This window comes from Argopecten irradians, chromosome 4 (assembly GCF_041381155.1).
Source record: "Argopecten irradians isolate NY chromosome 4, Ai_NY, whole genome shotgun sequence".
NCBI classification, from domain to species: Eukaryota; Metazoa; Mollusca; class Bivalvia; order Pectinida; family Pectinidae; genus Argopecten; species Argopecten irradians.
Genome location: NC_091137.1, coordinates 13,948,233 through 13,968,033, shown reverse-complemented (window position 1 = coordinate 13,968,033; position 19,801 = coordinate 13,948,233). Strand labels below are relative to the sequence as shown.

The window sequence follows — 19,801 nt, the reverse complement described above, 5'->3', positions numbered from 1 at the left end:
TCTACGTATAAATGTTGGAAAATTTTAGGTTCAGAGTTTCTTGCGATGTATTCACAAGAAGAGATGGACTTTGACTCTGCGATTGAGTATTGTGCTGTCAATATGACAGGATTCATGGCTACTCAGGACCACATCAATAACATGTTTATCTCGTGCATGGATACCAACCACGTGACATGGCTTTCTGATATCAGGACAATGACAGATACAAATAATGAAGGTATCCTGGTATTGTTGTATCTACAATACATAATATAAGTTGTTGAAATCACGGATAATGTATTTGAGGCATAGAACCGGTCATAGTAGCAATATACTGTACTGTCTTTGAGGATATAGTGATACAGACATTGAAGATTGGGGATATGATTTACAAATCACCTTTTTGTATCCGTCAGGTTTTTTATCCAAAGGTAGACATATCACAGATAGGAAAAGAAGAAATCCATGTGCCATTTAGGAATCTGTCCACTGGCTAGGGTTAACGAGATGATTATATTATATATAATTATAATATATATGTTGATAGAATATGGAATGAAATACATCCAAATTCATTATTTTTAAACACTTGATCGGAGTGGCTCGAAAGTCAGATGAAGTGTATTCGAAATTGTTGTGATGATTTTGCAGATTTACTGATGCTAATATTACTTACAATTCCATGATAACAGAGTAAAATGTAGCTCTGAAATTTATATATAACAATAATACTTTCTAGCACAAGTTTTCGTATAATTTGCATAACTATATTAAAGTGTGTATATTTACTTCATTGCTTTTCCTCAACAGAGGATGATGTGTGTTGGACCGGCAGAGTAGACCAGAATAACGACATATTGGTAACGAATGCTAGCTGTATGGAGCCCAGACACTTTGTTTGTGTCATTAATCGTACGTATACATATAACTTAGAAAACAGTACACATGGACAGTAAAACAAACAGTAGAAAAAACATTAACCATAACAGGAAAGTATCCTAGCCAAAACCGCCACCAAGAATAACTAAAATCTAAAGTCTAGGAGATTAATAACATTGTTTTGGGTTTCAAAACAAATAGAGAAGGGACAGATGAGAAAGGAAGAATTTATAATCTGCCAAATAAAATAAAACTGAACTGGACAATCTCAATATTATAGAACTGTTTGACGGATCAAGTGAGAGAACGAAAGAAGACACCACGCCAGTCTTAGAACGACTCATTGACGGACAAAATTAAGAAAATATATACTAGAAAACTAAATTCACAGTTAATATATGAGGATTAACAGTTGTTTTGTGGAAGCAAAATGGCGCAGTCAATCCAAATTACAAGAGACAATTTGGCGGACTTTTCACTACATTTAGTTTACAATGCCATCATGTATAATGGGTAACTATCAGTGATCACGTGATTGCGTGTTTATTTCCAATTATAGTGATTTCTCCGACCTGTTATGAGTTCATGATTCAACAGAAATTGGCATTTTAGAGGAAAGTGCATAATTACAAATTTTCCCCCATAAATTATTCTTTAGATTATAGAAAAAAAAATAAAAAAAAATTGGCTGAGTGTGAGTTTGGTTTTCATCCGACTACAGGAATCGGAGAAATCCTTTAAAAATAATTGACGAAATTTTCTAAAAATCCTTTGTGAAATATTAAGTATTCCCAAAACATTATGGGCCTTAACGGTCATCTGACTCATAGCACAAAACAACAAAGTCACTGTATAAAATAGTGGTTAACAATTGATATAAACATTACAAGGAACTCCTTTGTTGAAAATGTAAGTTTCTGAAATAGGTAAATGACATTTGTTGAACAAACTTGGTAGCCCTTCATCCATATATGGTTGTAACTCATTCAAGGATTAAGGTGGAGTCCGATTTTAAAGCCAAATTTCAGCAAAGCTCCCATTTTGGACCCCCGTAATTCTATCCCCATGGGTCTTACCTCGGTCCTTTATAAAATATGATTGTCCTCACCTTACGTTCCCCCTTCGAAACCCCGCCCCTCTGTCCCAAAGGGTCGGACCTAACTCATTTATATATTATATTATAATATGAATGTCCTTCCCCAGTGATGTTTCACACAAAATATGGATACGTTGATCCACTCAAGGGTTAAGGAGGAGTAGGCTTAACATTTTAAAGCCAAATTTCATCAAAATTCCCCCTAATGAGCCCCGCTCCTCTGTCCTTAGGGGTTGGACCTAACTCGTTGATGTAGTATATAATATTTCTTCCCCTATAATGTTTTACACAAAATATGGATGAAATCCACTCAAGGGTTAAGGAAGAGTAGGATTTTAATGCTAAAACAAGTACTCATTACATAACCCCCTAAACGACCCTCTCACTCCCCATCCCCACCTGCAACAAATCAAGAATGCATTTGCACAGTGTATGAACATCTTTTGAAATATTTTTAGGTACTGTTATATTCAATGATTTCAGACGAAAATTTGAAAACAGGAAGATGGCCCAGCGACAATTTTTTTCCCTTTGTGCCCCTATATACTAATTTTCATTGAAATCAGAGACAGAAATATCAAAACAGGATGTTGGTCCAGCGGCCATCTTGGAATACCAAAATCTTTCCCCTATAAACAATTCTCATTGAGATCGGAGAATGAAACCAGAAGAACAGGAAATGAGCCTGTGGCCATCTTGGAATACCAAAAAGTTAACGAAATTGTTTACATGTTGTTCGCCATCCCTTTAAACCCCTATAGACCATTCTTCATTGAGATCGGAGACTGAAACCTAAAAGCAGGAAGTGGGCCAGCGGCAATCTTGGAATACCAACTATTTACAAAAATGTTTGCATGTTGTTCGCCATCCCTTAAATCCCCTATGGACCATTTTTCGAAAACCGAAACCTTGAAACAGGAAGTGGACCAAAGGCCATCTTGGAAAATCTTATGTATGTTAACGGTTAACTATATAAGTAACGACTACATGCATTTTTATTATGTTATTTTAGGAACAAATATCATCCCAGTCTCCGAGGAGCCTGCCTGTTATGGGTTTAGCAAGACTAAAGTAACTACTGTCAAGGGTGGCATTCCATTAGGTAGGTGAAGTGTGCTATTCCACTAGATAGCGGTTCTTTTAAGTAAAATGTCTTCACAGCTTTAACAAATAATACTTCGAAGTTAATCTGGTACCATCTACCACTGCAATCCTAAATGCATGTTGCGTACATGGACATACTTAGTTAACATCAATGTAACCTTCTATTTTACCTGTGACTTTAACCAAAGTATTTTCATGGTTTTATATCCTTTTTAAACTTTGGAGGCAGACTGACATTTATATGAATATGTAAAATTAGTGGCATAACCGTAAATTTGTATTTGTGCACTTCATTGTACGGCTATATAGCAATCATATAAACAATGTGTAAAATATTACTAGTAAGCTACGGTATAGGACATGCAGCAAATATAGATTTGCGCGCGTTCGTTGTGAGTTACCTAACACTTATCTAACTTTACATCAGGTATACTAATTGCAGTAGTAGCTACTAGTTGTGTGGTGTTATTAGTGGCAGCAGCTGCCATCGTCCTAAACAAAAGGTAAATAACATAATATATCGACCGACAAATGGCAACATTAAAAGCGTAGCATGTTCATATCGGCATATAGATATATGACTAATTGTATATTAATGATTTGTCTGCCCCATCAAAATGTTACTCGAAGATTTATATTGTAAGTTTATACATGTATTTCGATAAAAGTGTATTTCGCATTTCATGTAGTAACAATGTACATAATGATTTATTTAAATTAGCACTTTGGTCAGCATGTTGTTAATGTCTAAGCGGTCAAACTCCGTATATTTCTCTCGTTTACCCTATTAACAGTCAATACATTTTGATGACCATTAATTATAGATTTATATATATATATATATATCCATTGTATATGTATATCACATACACAAATACTCATCAATTTCTATTCAACACAGCAATAAAATTCCGTCTTTGCATATTACAGAGTTAGCTCCCTTGTGGTTAGGCATTCATTGCGACGTCATTATTTTGTAAATGCAACTCACGTCGTTTTATCAGAAAAGAATTACCATATCCTCTGAAACACATGACGTCACAATCAATACCAACCCGCATGGGCAGATAACTCTGTAGTATGCAAATACTGAATATCTTTTTATTGTTTCGTTTCTCTGGTTTACTTATCAGTACAGAAGGCTGTTCGAGAAGGAAGAGTCGCATTGTCTGTACAAAACAATGTATCAATCAAATAAGATTGACACCTAAATATTGTGTGGTCGTATGAAAGTAACACTGATTGTGAGATCCGTAATTATTTTACTAGTTTTAACACAAATTAAAACCAACGTTTACATAAGGTTTAATTTTAATTTTCAGGAAACGACACACCAAGCGTAAATTGAACAGTGGATCCCAATCTAATCCCTTACAAATTACCTACCGACACAATACTACCCAAGCCGCTGGCAAAATGGCCCCACAAACCGGCTATTTCTCGGAGTGTGCCACTGGAGGTCCGTCTGAGGATACCAACCACTACTCGGAAGGTACTGCTGGGTCCTCTACTGACACGGACAACTATGGTTACGGACTACTGGGTAAAACTGGTTCAAGGTCCGTAAGGATGGGTGAGGAGGACATGTATTCTCACACAAAACCAGGACAGCCTCTCGACGACGGATACGACGTATTTGTGAAGAGGAAAGAAACCGTTGATGAGTCGGGTGTCTATGACCACGTTGGAAATTGTATGATTGAAGGGGAATATGATAGTTTTCAAGGCAAAACTATAGTTCCTGTGGAAAATAACTACTCAGAATATTTATAGTACATCTATTATACACTGGTATGCGCATCTGAAGGCCCTTTATTACAATGCTAATATCCGTTCTATAAATATAAACTTTATTCATTTTACATCGATTGAGAAACAAGTTATACAACTTATGTAAATCACTCTCGATGGCCCGGATGTAAGCGCGCGAGGGGTCTTAGTGTGGGAGGAAACCGGAGTGCCCGGAGAAAACCCATGTGATCGGGCAGGTGACCCCTGACCTTTTCACGTCCGTGCCGGGGATCGAACCCCGGCCGGCTAGGAGAGAGGCGAGTGGCTTAACCACTACACCACCCGATCATCCGTTCTCTGATATCTTAATACAGGAACGCCTATAGAATTGGCAAGAAGGAGGATTTGCAATTCATAATCACGCAGAATGTAGGTTTTCGACATACGTAAGAATGTACATGGTAATATACGTGTAGTTCCTGTATACTTATTCCCATTTAGTGTCATTTTACTCCACACACACTTCAAACTATGGATAATATAAGTTACTACAAAATAATTATTTACCATTCAATTGACTTTGGAGGTCTTTTTCAGTTGCATAATAATTTCAAAACAGTATGTAGTAATGCATTTATTGTGTTTAGCACGTATAGCACGTTCTGTAAGGAAACCTGTCTAACTCGGCTGGAGAATCAAACACCGACCCCCACAACCCCACACCCCCTGGCTATCTTTTCTATCTTTTTAAGACGCAAATACATGAACATGGAGCCTCCAGAACACCAACGTATTAAAATAAACAGTGTTATTTTTTGTAAATGTTATACAGAATACTTATTTCGAGATGACAACTTCTTGTCTCTCAAAGTGTTTGCTGTAACAGCGAAAATGTTTCATTCAAACATATACATTGAACTGTTACAACCATAAGATTATTTTCCTTACTATTTTTCTTTTGTTAAATAAGCTAACCATTTGTTGATACATGTATATTTTTCTGGACAATTGTAAAACAATATTGCCAGTATTATAATTTGTATATGAAAGACAGGATTACAAGATTGTTCAATAATGGTTTATTGCACCTCAATGTATTGTAGATTAAATATACATATTTACATTTACTGATATATATTTATACATGTTTGTTTAACTCTATTCTCTCATCCCTGGTGATCCACTTTGATACAGCTCGCAACTTACTGATTGATTGTACAATAGACAGACCAGATGATACTATTGTTACTATTTTGGCGAAAATAGGCCTTACCGCTGTGTCACATATGTAACGTATGTGTTTTATTTATGTTTGGCAGACGCTTTAGTGTTGTAGTATCTTGTAAGCGTTTCAATGACTCGGTGTGATTATAGTTTCTTTGTTTGCCGCTAGGGGCGCTCCTTCCTCCAGCACTATAATAGGAAGCGAGCTGCGAAAATTCTCACTCGTGCCCCGAAACGTTTTATATAGCGTCACGGTACGTAAAACTCTTCACTTCGGCTTCGAAAATTCTCACTCTTCATTCTGGTCGTCGACCAGTTAACATCGAGTCACACTCTCCAGTAGGTATAGGCACTTAGAGACAGATGTGGCTGAAGAAGCCTTGCTTTGATCAGTGTCATACCCAGCGGATCATTCCTAGCATAGCTCTCAGCTGTGGCTATCGACTATCGGTCGCGAGGTGCTCTTGACATAGTATCACGACTAACGAATACTAGTCGTGATCGAGTGCTGATGACATATATATAGGTCTTGAGATCCCCGGGTGTGTAACAACCAGCAGGCCCGAGCTTTAGCTCGGTGGTGGATAGTCTTACCACGGTAGTCGGTAGTTACGTTAGATCCGTACATGTGCCAGTGTCTTGTACATAAGCTTTGGCGACAGGCAGCAGTATTGTGGTGTCAATTCATGTAGCTTGCATGTTACTCATGACATCGTCTCACGACCACTAGTTATTAGTCGTGAACACTCACAACATTGACAGGTCGTGAGTCGGCCTGGTTACAGTAGAACTAGTGTTGGCGACACGATCGCAACCAGCAGGCTCTGAACCTTTGTCACAGTGATAAGAAACTACAGTGTTGTGTGTCGGAGTATACGTTTCGCGACAGACAGTTGTTGTAGTGTAAAGTTTCTGCTGTCCGCTGGTTTGTTTTGTGTACGTATCCACCAGCACTTGGGTGTTGTGTATAGGGTTGTCTCCCTTCATCTAGTGTATTGTAGTTCAGAGAGGTACTCTTGTCATTATTTCATGTGTTGTATATAGAGCTTTGGATGATGTTACTAGTAGTAACCATCATTATTCGTATATATTGGCTGCTGTAGTGTAGATAGTGATTCATAACAGGGACCCAAGTATATCTTGGTAACAACCCCCGCCCGGCACATTACACTATCATAATGTGTGACTATTTGGAAATTGAAATTGAAAACTACAGAAATATTTGGCTAGGTGACTGGATGCCTTAGATCGTTAGTTTACGACACGGATAGGGCACAAGTCATCGTTTTTGTTCGCCACGTGTGATATACATATATATGTGTGTGCTATATAAAGACCGGAGATGACTGATAGATGTCAAGAATGATATATCAGTATTGACTGGTCGTCGTAAAAGACGATGATTTAACTGTCTACAATTTAGGAAAGTTCAAGGGCGGCCTCTAGGTTTAGAATAATTAACCTGATAATTATAAATGATAAATATATAAATATTCACAGAGTTCCATTGATTCTTCATCCATTATGAATACTGTGAATTCTATTTGTACAGAATATACCATGAAACGCTGCAATTCGGCAACTGTATACTGCTAGTTCTACATCGATAATTATTTAAAACTTTCTCTATGTAAAAGATGTGTTTACCAAATTAACACTTGTTGATTTGGAACATATCGATTTATTGTTATTATTTAAAACAGGATTTACTATGTACCTCCATCCCAAATCTACATAAATTTCTTCACCCTATACTGTATCCAACCAGTACTATAAAGCATTTGTACACTTCAGTATAACAAGGGGAGATAACTTTGACTTTTACTATGTGATGTATAAAGATATATGGTATATATAAGCATTGAACGTCTATAATTTGGCATTCATGGCCAATATGAATGCCAGAAAAAGTGACGAAATCAAAATGGCGTGCTCAATAGAATTTCCCTCTGTCCAGTTAGTATCTATGTTGGCTATACATGCCGATTGAAAGACGTTCAATTCTTAAGTATAACGTATGAGGTAAAAGCCATGCAATGTCATTGAATTACCATACATTGATAATAGCCGTTGTGTATAGTGAAGTTTTATGTAACATGGAAATAGCGAAATGTATCTGAACTATTTAGGAGAGAATAGTGAGCGGTAGAGTATAACATTAGTAGAGAATAGTGAGCGGTAGTGTATAACATTAGTAGAGTATAGGGAGCGGTAGTGTATAACATTAGTAGAGTATAGGGAGCGGTAGTGTATAACATTAGTAGAGTACAGCGAGCGGTAGTGTATAACATTATAGTGTATAATATAAGTAGAGTATAGGGTGCGGTAGTGTATAACATTAGTAGAGTGTAGGGAGCGGTAGTGTACAACAATAGTAGAGTATGGGGAGTGGTAGTGTATACAATAAGTAGAGTACACTGAGTGGTAGTGTATAACATAAGTACAGTATAGGGAGCGGTAGTGTATACAATAAGTAGAGTACAGTGAGTGGTAGTGTATAACATTAGTAGAATGCATTAAGCGGTAGTGTATAACAATAGTAGAATAGAGGGAGCGGTAGTGTACAACATTAGTAGAGTATAGGATGCGGTAGTTTATAACATTAGTAGAGTATAGAGAGAGCGGTAATGTACAACATTAGTAGAGTATAGGGAGCGATAGTGTACAACATTAGTAGAGTATAGAGAGAGCGGTAGTGTACAACATTAGTAGAGTATAGGGAGCGATAGTGTACAACATAAGTAGACTATAGAGAGCGGTAGTGTATAACATTAGTAGAGTACAGTGAGCGGTAGTGTAACATTAGTAGAATGCAGTGAGCGGTAGTGTATAACATTAGTAGAGTAAAGGGAGCGGTAGTTTATAACATTAGTAGAGTATAGAGAGCGATAGTGTACAACAATAGTAGAGTATAGGGAGTGGTAGTGTACTACATAAGTAGACTATAGAGAGCGGTAGTGTACAACATAAGTAGACTATAGAGAGCGGTAGTGTACAACATAAGTAGAGTGCAGTGAGCTGTAGTGTAACATTAGTAGAATACCGGAGCGGTAATGTACAACATTAGTAGAGCAGAGTGAGCAATAGTGTATAACATTAGTAGAGTATAGGGAGCGATAGTGTACAACAATAGTAGAGTATAGGGAGCGGTAGTGTATAACATTAGTAGAGTACAGTGAGCGGTAGTGTAACATTAGTAGAGTATCGGAGCGGTAATGTACAACATTAGTAGAGCAGAGTGAGCAATAGTGTATAACATTAGTAGAGTATAGGGAGCGATAGTGTACAACATTAGTAGAGTATAGGGAGCGGTAGTGTACAACATTAGTAGAGTGCAGTGAGCTGTAGTGTACAACATTAGTAGAGTGCAGTGAGCTGTAGTGTACAACATTAGTAGAGTACAGCGAGCGGTAGTGTATAACATTAGTAGAGTATAGGGTGCGGTAATGTACAACATAAGTAGAGTATAGGGAGCGGTAGTGTATAACATTAGTAGAGTACAGTGAGCGGTAGTGTAACATTAGTAGAATACAGTGAGCGGTAGTGTATAACATTAGTAGAGTATAAGGAGCGGTAGTGTATAACATTAGTACAGTATAGGTAGCGGTAGAGTATAACATTAGTAGAGTACAGCGAGCGGTAGTGTATAATATAAGTAGAGTATAGGGTGCGGTAGTGTATAACATTAGTAGAGTATAGGGAGCGGTAGTGTACAACAATAGTAGAGTATAGGGAGTGGTAGTGTATAACATTAGTAGAGTACAGCGAGCGGCAGTGTACAACATTAGTAGAGTATAGGGTGCGGTAGTGTACAACATTAGTAGAGTATAGGGAGCGGTAGTGTACAACATTAGTAGAGTATAGGGAGCGGTAGTGTACAACATTAGTAGAGTATAGGGAGCGGTAGTGTATAACATTAGTAGAGTATAGGGAGTGGTATTGTATAACATTAGTAGATTACAGTGAGCGGTAGTGTATAACATTAGTGGAGTAGGATGAGTGGTATTGTTTAACATTAGTGGAGTATAGGGTGCGGTAGTTTATAACATAAGTACAGTATAGGGAGCGATAGAGTATAACATTAGTAGAGTGCGCTGAGCGGTAGTGTATAACATTAGTGGAGTAGGATGAGTGGTATTGTTTAACATTAGTGGAGTATAGGGTGCGGTAGTTTATAATATAAGTACAGTATAGGGAGCGATAGAGTATAACATTAGTAGAGTACGCTGAGCGGTAGTTTATAACATTAGTAGTGTATAACATTAGTGGAGTATAGGGAGCGGTAGTGTATAACATTAGTGAGTTCATTGAGCGGTAGTGAATAACATAAGTAGAGTATACCGAGCGAGAGTACAGTGTATTTATGATTGGTAAGGATAGATGGATTTCTATTAATATATCAAAGATCAAAGGTTTTTTTACTGACAATCTACTCATGCTGTTTCAATTATAAAGTCTTATATGGTAGATTAGAAAATAACAAACAACTTTTAAAAATCATACTTCCTTCTATGACTTTATAGTCTGAAAGCGTTAATTAGCACATAAAGTTTTCTCGCGTTTTAATTGGCTCTGTCCCCTGGCACTTTTTAGCCATGGTCCCAGGACTATAAAAAAGACTATGGTCTGGTGCGCTTTTTGTTACGTACGTCATATTGAAGAAAACATGTTACCGTTGCTATTTGCGCTGTTCACTGGCAAACAAGTCCTGTGCGGACGACGTCTTGCAAAACGCAAATGTCACGGTTAGGAAAATTGAATGCAGACGAATTTGCAAGAGAAAAAAAAGAGGCAAAAGAACTGAGTAAGCAACTAAATATGCAGTGGGTACTTTCAAAGATTTCTGTCTGGAAACATGCATATGTATCGACGTCTTCGACTATGACATTTCTACCGTAACGTTAGACGTGACCGCACCCGCTATTGTTTATCGCCATAATTGTTTGTCCTATCAATAATTTATTTTCTTAAATTCGTTATGTATTAACTTCTTTTGAAGGCACTATGGTCTTATTGTGTTGTCTTGTGAAGGCATAATACCTCGCCTCTGGCTCGGGTACTATGTCATCCCTCGTCAACACTAAAAGACCACAGTGCCCTCAGAAGAAGGCAATAATTTATAAATAGAAATAGATTCTTTATTTTAGTGAGATTTTCGATTAAGGTATGTGCTATAATTTCGACATGTAACCTTTTTCAGTAATCTATTGAAAGTTATACGTTTTGGCGAACTAAGCTGTGAAAAGTATTCAGGGACTATTTTATCTTTATTTATACTAACTAAATCAGGTTTCTTCCCTAAATAATAGATTAATAAGCTTAAAAGAACTGTAAACCCGTGACAATTTCACAATATTCGCATATATTATACCCAAGGTGGTAAAAACATGAGATCCTCGATCAAATTCACATTTTTGTAAGCTTAAATTTTGCAACGCGTAACATTAACCCTACCCCCTTTTCATCTAGTGCTAAGATAGATTATATATGACTATTTTATAAATATGTTTTGTGATATACATCTGTTTAGTGCCTGTCTCTTACGATGTCCAGCACCTCGAACTGTTATAGCCCTGCTACGTACTTATAAGGGTGGTTTCGTTAGGGGCCGCGGTGGCCGAGTGGTTAAGATGTCCCGACATATTACCACAAACCCTCCACCTCTGGGATGCGGGTTCGAATCCCATGTGGGGCAGTTGCCAGGTACTGACCGCTGGCCGGTGGTTTTTCTCCGGATACTCCGGCTTTCCTCCACCAACAAACCTGGCACGTCCTTACATGACCCTGGCTGTTCATAGGACGTAAAACTAAACAAACCAAACCAAGCGTGGTGAAGTTTATCTTCCTCCCCCTCTGCTTGGCTGCCATGATAAATCTCTCCCAGGGTTCATTGCGGACATTGCGGTTCATAGAATCTGGGCGCTATAGTAACATTCCCAGGAGTCAGAGATTATGTACAGTTTGTGATAAGAATGATGTTGGGGACGAGGTCCGTTTTATTTTATTTTTCCCTGCATATTCTAATTTAAAAAGGACGTACATAAAGCAGTATTATTACCGACATCCAAGTGTTTACAAGCTATAGAATTGTTTTCATGTAAAAGTGTTCAAACTTTAAACAAATTGAGTAAATATTTGTTTCATACTTCGGACACGAGGAAAAATCTCCTCTCTACGTAACGTGTAACGGAAGTTGACTTAAGTGTACATTTATTTTACACTTAGCTATTTAAACAATGATGAAAGATTATTTTTTTCATTTTGAAGTGTACTCAATGACGTTCTATTTCGCTGCAATTCGCCTTAGTTCAAAATAGTGTATGGAATATAGATCTTATTATTTCACGACGTTACCTATGTTGTGAGGTCACAAATATATTCATTATTTTTTTTATTTAATTTCTTTTATTAAGATATTTGTAACGAACCTACACGTCAAACGATTCTTTATATATTAATGTGTATGAGATTGTCATCCGCCATCATCTTGTATATTGTATGTGAATTTTGATTGTAATAATTATGTATATTGCTGCCTATATATATGCTGTATCGCATTTGGTTATAATAAAAACTCGTAGATTGGTCCCCACATTAACCGCTGTCAACGGTTCACAAACTTGCCGTCCGTTGACCTCGGGTCACAGAATATTACGTCATGCCGATTGTTTCATACATTGTACCCTTTATATATGACGTCACTGTGATTGTTTTTGAAACGGCGGAAGTCGTATGCAAATCATGACTATTTACTTACAAGAAAATCTAGTGTGTCCGCAAAAAAAAAATCCAGTATTGTTTGGTTTGATAATGAATAATCAAATTTACTTATGTCAGAACTGACGGTCGTGTACAGGAAAATTATAGAAAATAATATATAATAGTCCAAATATCAGTATCGGTCTTATTTCTCATTATTCAGAAGAATGTTGAAAAAATCCTGTTGTAAATCATGCAGAGACAAGACTAAATCGAAGTCAAGATGACCAATAATGATTCGGAAACTTTTCATAAAAGTCAAATAAATATTGAACATTGCTAGGTGGGTCCCATTTAGTCAAACAAACCAAAGTTAACCGACATAGTAATGTTGTTGCCGAGAATGTCGTGTGCCTAACGTAACTACGTAATGTCTGTCAGAACTCTTCTTAGGACGGATCATGAACTTTTTGTCTTCCGTTCGGCAGTAATCGTAACTTTTTATGGCGGCCAGTTTAAAATGAAGGCATGTTTACAAGTATCGATTTTTAAGAACTACTATACCAAAGTTATTAAGTAATCGTTATAAATATTCTTTGATATAACTTAATTTTAATTACAATAGTACATCTACCAATACTTAAATATCGGGCTCGAATCTCACTTGACTTTTTGTTGATAGTTACGTATAGTGTGGCTTTTAAGAATTTACCCCTGCGAGACGTTGATGAATAACTCAAAATTCATTATTATTCTTCAATTATTCATGAATAATTTCATGCAATTCATGAACATATAACTTTTTGTATAATTTAGGAAAATATGTTTCATGAATATTCATGAATCCTTTCATTCATGAATTCGTGAACGTTCATGAATCTCTTTTATTCATGAAATAATTAACATTCATGAACGACTTATCCATGAAAAATCATAAAAAATTCATGAATGATTTAAGAATATCTATGAACTTAAAACCATCATGAATAATCATGAATGCTTATTCATGAACTAGAACTCCCAGCTGTATGCAAAACAATTCATGCATATTCATAAAATTTCACGAACCGGAAAAATTCATGAATGTTCATGAAGATAAATGAATGCAAGTTGGAGTCAGCGACATCTGAGTATCATGAACTCTACTGGGGGTCCAGAATTGAAATTTACTATCAAACCAATGACAATTCTATTGGAGCCAATTTAATATTTATTAGGTATAATCTATATGTTAATATTTAACATCAGAAGATTTTAACATGAAATCCCCAACAGTTAACTGTGCTCTCTATATATTTTCATACTGCCACAGATAAGGCAGCTAACAAAATATGTTTTTATTGATACGCAACAATCAATTTCATAATACATTCCAAGTAAATTAGTACATGTCCAAAATAAACCTATAGTTGTAAAGCATGATAGTTTAAATGGCCAATTTAATTCAATAACATGTGACAAAATTTCACAAACTAATATCTATGCATAATCAAATAGTAATATCAGTGTGCAAAAATTTCATGTTGAAAAAGAACTGCAGATAAACCAAAACTTACTGAAAGTGTCCATCTCTGTTTAAAGAAATCCAGGAAAGGAATAATCCGTTCACTAATGTGCTAAAACTTCCATTTGAAGATGAATAATATTTCCCCTTCCACATGCCAGCAGATATAGCAGCCATTTTGGATTGTGACTGTTTGGCGGGAAATATATAAAGAAGTCATGTGACTCCTGTAGTCATGTGACTTCAGTGGACATTCATTAAAATTCATCGAAATAAATGAAATAGCATGTCAAGAATCATTCATGTAGTTTTATGCATAACTGATATTCATTAAAATTATAAAAAATGAATGAAACATTTTCATTTATTTTGAAGAATTTTAACGAATATCAGTCGTGCATAAAACTTCATGCATATTTCTTTACACATTGATCATGAACAATCATGAATATTTCATGGATTCATAAAACTCCATGAACTTTTTTTTGAATATCCATGAACTTTTTTTTCATGAACCACAATCTGCTAATATTCTTGAAAGTTCATGAATCATTCATTTATTTTCATGATTTTCATGATGTCATGAATACCATTTCGCAGGGGTAGTATGCGTCCGAAATACGTTTTTCAAGACTCTTGATATTCGCTGGGCCGTTTACAGAGGTGAAATTTTGGGGACAGCAATGCACCCTGGGAGAGGTTGACACACCAAGTTGCATTTTGGGGGGAAAATGCGAAATTGATAACTGTCGCTAGAGCTAACTTTACTTAATCAGTGATCAACCTTTTATGTTGGTAAACGACTGCGTTAAATATGTTTGAACAACACTATTTAACGCAGACGTTCACTAACGTTGATTAAGAAGTTAACGACTCGCTGTTTTTTTAACAACCGGACCTTGGTTTGTATCAGTTATTTCTGCGCATTTAAGCATATTTTGAGTTTTAAAGAAATTCTTATGCATTTCTTTTTAATTCCAGATTTTCGGTCCAGCTTGGTCGCCTTTAATCATTTCTGGCAACAAAGTTACTGTTAAATACAACACATCTATCACATTTTAACGGACGGTTTACCGATAGTCCAGGTGCCAAATGGTGATTTTCCACCCAACCTAAAAAATAGTTCGCAAAAATGCACAGAAATGTTCTTTAACATGTCCTCCATCAGAAACTGGATGATGCCACCGTGGCATCATTGGGGAAATTGAAATATTCAAGATGGCGGACAAGATGGTTGACAAACTGCAACATTGATATATTTCAATCCTAATTTGATATTCTTGCTATAAAATCATCAATTCTTTATGCTCTTCGATAAAATTTTGTGTACATATTTGTCATACCGTCATTGAACAGAATTTTTAATATAATAAAGTTAACTCTTGTAATTAATGTTTAATTAATAAGTTAATTAACATAATTTTCAAATCGGTTATTGTATGATAAAATTGCTTTGATCCATAAGTTATTACATGTAGTAGATTGGTATTTTGTGTGGTTTTGTTTAAGCCAATATTTTACATTTCGCTGGTTTCGGTGTCTATAGCGTTTTAATTCTACCTTTTTGCCCATTACATGATCATAAAAGGCGACCTTTGGGGCTTTATATAATCTTTTCTTCCTAACGTCTTCCTTGACACCACCTCACTTTTGGCCGCCTTGAGTTGACCGTTTAGAAAGGCTCTGGGAACTATTACTTGCACGAGACACGTCTCTTTACTGTAAACGTACTTATTTTAGCGGTATTGAACCATCGAACTGCGTTATTTTATATCCGCGACGATAAATAATAATTTACAGATGTTCGCCTTGCGCTTCAATAAGCATGTTTTTTACAGAATATACATGTACATTGTTTCTGCTCTTGCTTAGCATTCAACAGAAAGAGAGTGAGACGACTACTATACATGTAGCCGATGTCAGATTATATGACCGACTGTGATGTTCTCCCAGTGTATTTGGCAACATGTTTCAGTGAGAATGCATTGAAATGTTTCCACCATTAAAAAAGGCACTCTTGATCATATCACAGCCACCCGAACCAAAGGCATCCAACAAAGCAACATATGTAAGGTAGACCGTTCTTAAAATGACATTTTTGTGAAAAGGGCATTATACGTAATCAACCAACCAACACTTTTAATATTTACAGATTTTCTTCTATCCAAAATGGAATTACCCATTCAGTAGTCATTTTGAAAGATACAGGAATAACCTCATGTGATTTTTAGCAATATAACTAATCTTATTATAATTATTGGTAAGATGACATGTTCAGTCGTACCTTGTTAATTTGTTCTGCAGGTAGGGTGTTAGTATTTAGTATTGTACCTGCTGCACCTATTTCATGATCGTAAAAGGCGACTAAGTGTATGATCTTATCTTTTATCTTCTTCCTAACTGACGTCTGACTTCTAACGTCTCCCTTGACAACGCCTCACTTTGGGCTTTCGGTTGAGCACTCGTCCCTGTGAGAAAGGTTCTGGGTTTGGTCCCTTGGCGGAGACACACAAAAGTCTGTAAAAGTGGTAGTTTCTGCTCCTGCTTAGTGCTCAGCATACCGGGAGTGGGACGAGTGGTTCGTCCGTAGACAGTATAATTTGACTGGGAGGGTTGTATTTCTTGGTGTCTTGGTGGCATGATTCAGTGATAGAACAAAGGGCAAGAGTTCCAAAATTTCCACTATACAAGAAGACACAGCACAAATATACCAGTCTCCCAAAACGCAATACAGCGCATACATGAGAGGCCGTCTCAACATAACCCTGCCTGTTAACAGGACGTTACTTTAATCATAATAAAAAAAAACACGACAAACAAACTAGTTTATTATGCAATACATCTTTATCATAAAATGAAAATACACACTTCTTGAAATTGATTTTTTTTAAATAAAAAACAAGAATAACTTTTTATGTAAATATAAACATAGTGTATTGCCTAACTATTTGATGGTATAACCTGTAATAACGATGTTTTGCATGCTTCAATATGTAATAAGCAGGAGCAGAAACTACCACTTTTTAAAGACTTTGGTGTGTCTCGGCTAGGGGACATAGGGGCGAAGGCTCAACTCAAGGCCAAAAGTGAGGCGGTGCCAAGGGAGGCATTAGGAAAGATAAAGTCAGTTAGGAAGAAGAGAAAAGATAAGATCCTAAATTTAGTCGCCTTTTACGATCATGCAATAGGGGCAGCAGGTACAATTCTAATGCCCTACCTGCAGGGCCAACGAAATCACAACCCTCGGGGCAATTCCTGAATGTCCAACCCTCGGCAAGCCTCGGGTTAGACGTTCATGAATTACCCCTCGGGTTGTGATTTCGTTGTCACACCCTCTAGGTAGGGAAAGATTCTATTAATCACAGCCCACGCGTTCACATTAAAATGACAACGGGCAAACAGTCGTCCCCAATATATCCTTATATTATTATACAATCATATACACTGTATGTATAATTATACAGTCTGTTTGTACATGTAAATATACACTTGTCTTGTAGATGTGTCGTCTTTTACATTTACCTACATAAAATACGCCATACATGAAATGATGTATACTGCAAGTACGTTGTATAAAAACATTAAATGTTGAGATATTCTCAGCTGACACAACAAATAATTTATAGATTTAGTGATTAGTCAACTTATATACATTTGTATTTCTATTACTGAAATACAGTCTTTATGTACATGTACATGCATACTCAACATTTGCGAATTATATGAGACGTACTTTAGAAAAAAATGCCCCACGTCTAACGGTGAATATATATTATATTATGCAGGTCAATAATTTGCATTGAACAATTGCTATCATGAGTAGTAAGGGAAATTTTTGGTTAGTTATTGAGTATATAAATATATCGTGAGCTCATAAAACCCGTAGTATTTTTAGAAGAATTTCATTAAACATCAATAATTGCATCAGAAAGATAGGAGAGAGCTGTATATACATATATACACATATATATTCAATCATATATTGTATGGACCATTATATACATTACATTAGCAATACTGTATCTTCAAAGAATGACACAAAACAGACTTATATCCATACCAAGTATGTACAGATTTGAATAGATGCTGAGAATTATAACAAGTACAAAAAGAAATGCATATTACATATACTGGGTAAAAAGACAGTTATTTATCCTTTGAGAGAGAGTCAAACCGATTAGCTGAGGTGGTTGGAGCTGGGGTACCAGACCTAGGATGATGTTTAGGTTTACGCTGTCCCTGTTTGGAGGCTAATGTTCTAATATGGGATAGCTGATCATGATCTCGTCGCTGGTCCTGTTGAGGAGGGTCCGGGTAGGAATCTAACTCACTAAGATGGGTGACTTGGGCCTTAGCCCCACTAGAATTCCTGATGACTATCCTCCCGTCATTAGTCCATGTACCAGAAATCGCTCCTGTGGATTTAAGGTAGCGGGGATATATATTATCACATAATATTTAACAGCCTACAATTAACAGCACGTCAAACATGTTGTTTAACTTGTTGTCGAACACGCCAAATTGGTTCATCTTATATCAAATGTGTGACTTATACCTGTCGGATATATAATAAATATAATACCCTAAATGACCGTTAATTTTATCAAAATTTTGTACGACGATTTTTTCAGTTTTTTTTTATTATTGTCTCTGCGATCCTTGGCGAGTTAAAAGGAAACTTCAAAAGAAAGTTATTCAAATTCTCGTGAGATGAACATAAATTTTAAGATATTTTTTACCACGTAGCTTTACAAACCTACATCAATTTTCAAAGAAATTTAACATCAACATGTGTCACAAAAAATTTAGAGAAAGATATCATTTATTGTCATGACGTTGACGACGAGTCATTGCTTTCAGCCAATCAAAAATGAGCCATATTACTCTAGTGGCGTATGCAAAAATATCACACGGGCAAAGGCACTGTTTGTCAAGCCATGTGATAAATATAAATCTAAGCATTATAAGACACCTGATGGACTTTGTGTTAAATGGAATTGATGAGCATGTTGTAAAAGTAGGCTTTAAAACTCCGAGCAAAACTAATTTGTACTTAAATGAAAATATTTGGTTACTGTGAAATTTAAAAACATTGGTTTTAAGTACTTTTGAAATATTATCATCAAAACAAGATCCCATGAGCGATATATACAGTTCCATCTAACCATTAAATGTGGTAACAGAATATTTCTAGTATTGTATCAGTAAACGCACTAATTATATATAGCATTTGTAATAACGGGATCAGTGCCTATTTTTTGGTAACCGATTAGTAGCTTTAATGAAACTATTATCAGAAGTTATCGTACTACAAAATAATGTATTCACTTTTATTGGGATCACATTTTATATATGTCATTAAATAAATGACCTTAATAACGTTATATATCTGTGTTGTTTTTATGATTGTCAACAAAACTAGCTTCTCTGTACAGTCTACTTAGTTGACAAAAATTTTAATGTAAGGAGGTAACACTACATAACAAATGTGCAAATATATATATGTACATGTGCAGGCATATACATGTAGCTATCAAAACGGAGTCCGGTGATTAACCGTAGGCTTGAGGCCAACTTGCAGG

General features: G+C 36.1%; 1 protein-coding gene across 1 annotated transcript; it reads left to right on the top strand.

Moving 5' to 3' along the window:
- Positions 1-25: 25 nt before the first annotated feature.
- Positions 26-12,614, top strand: LOC138320679 (uncharacterized). Its single transcript, XM_069263831.1, has 5 exons — positions 26-220; positions 793-894; positions 2,970-3,059; positions 3,489-3,564; positions 4,384-12,614. The coding sequence occupies exons 1-5, from the start codon at positions 46-48 to the stop codon at positions 4,832-4,834; spliced, it is 894 nt and encodes a 297-aa protein (XP_069119932.1). The 5' UTR covers positions 26-45; the 3' UTR covers positions 4,835-12,614.
- Positions 12,615-19,801: the final 7,187 nt, after the last annotated feature.

What these genes read in the sequence shown, in the direction of transcription:
- LOC138320679 (XM_069263831.1), top strand. Translation starts at nt 46, where the DNA reads ATGTATTCACAAGAAGAGATGGACTTTGACTCTGCGATTGAGTATTGT. An exon ending in CTTTGTTTGTGTCATTAATC is followed by an intron (nt 895 to 2,969) that starts GTACGTATACAT and finishes ATGTTATTTTAG; the next exon opens with GAACAAATATCATCCCAGTC. An exon ending in CAAGGGTGGCATTCCATTAG is followed by an intron (nt 3,060 to 3,488) that starts GTAGGTGAAGTG and finishes ACTTTACATCAG; the next exon opens with GTATACTAATTGCAGTAGTA.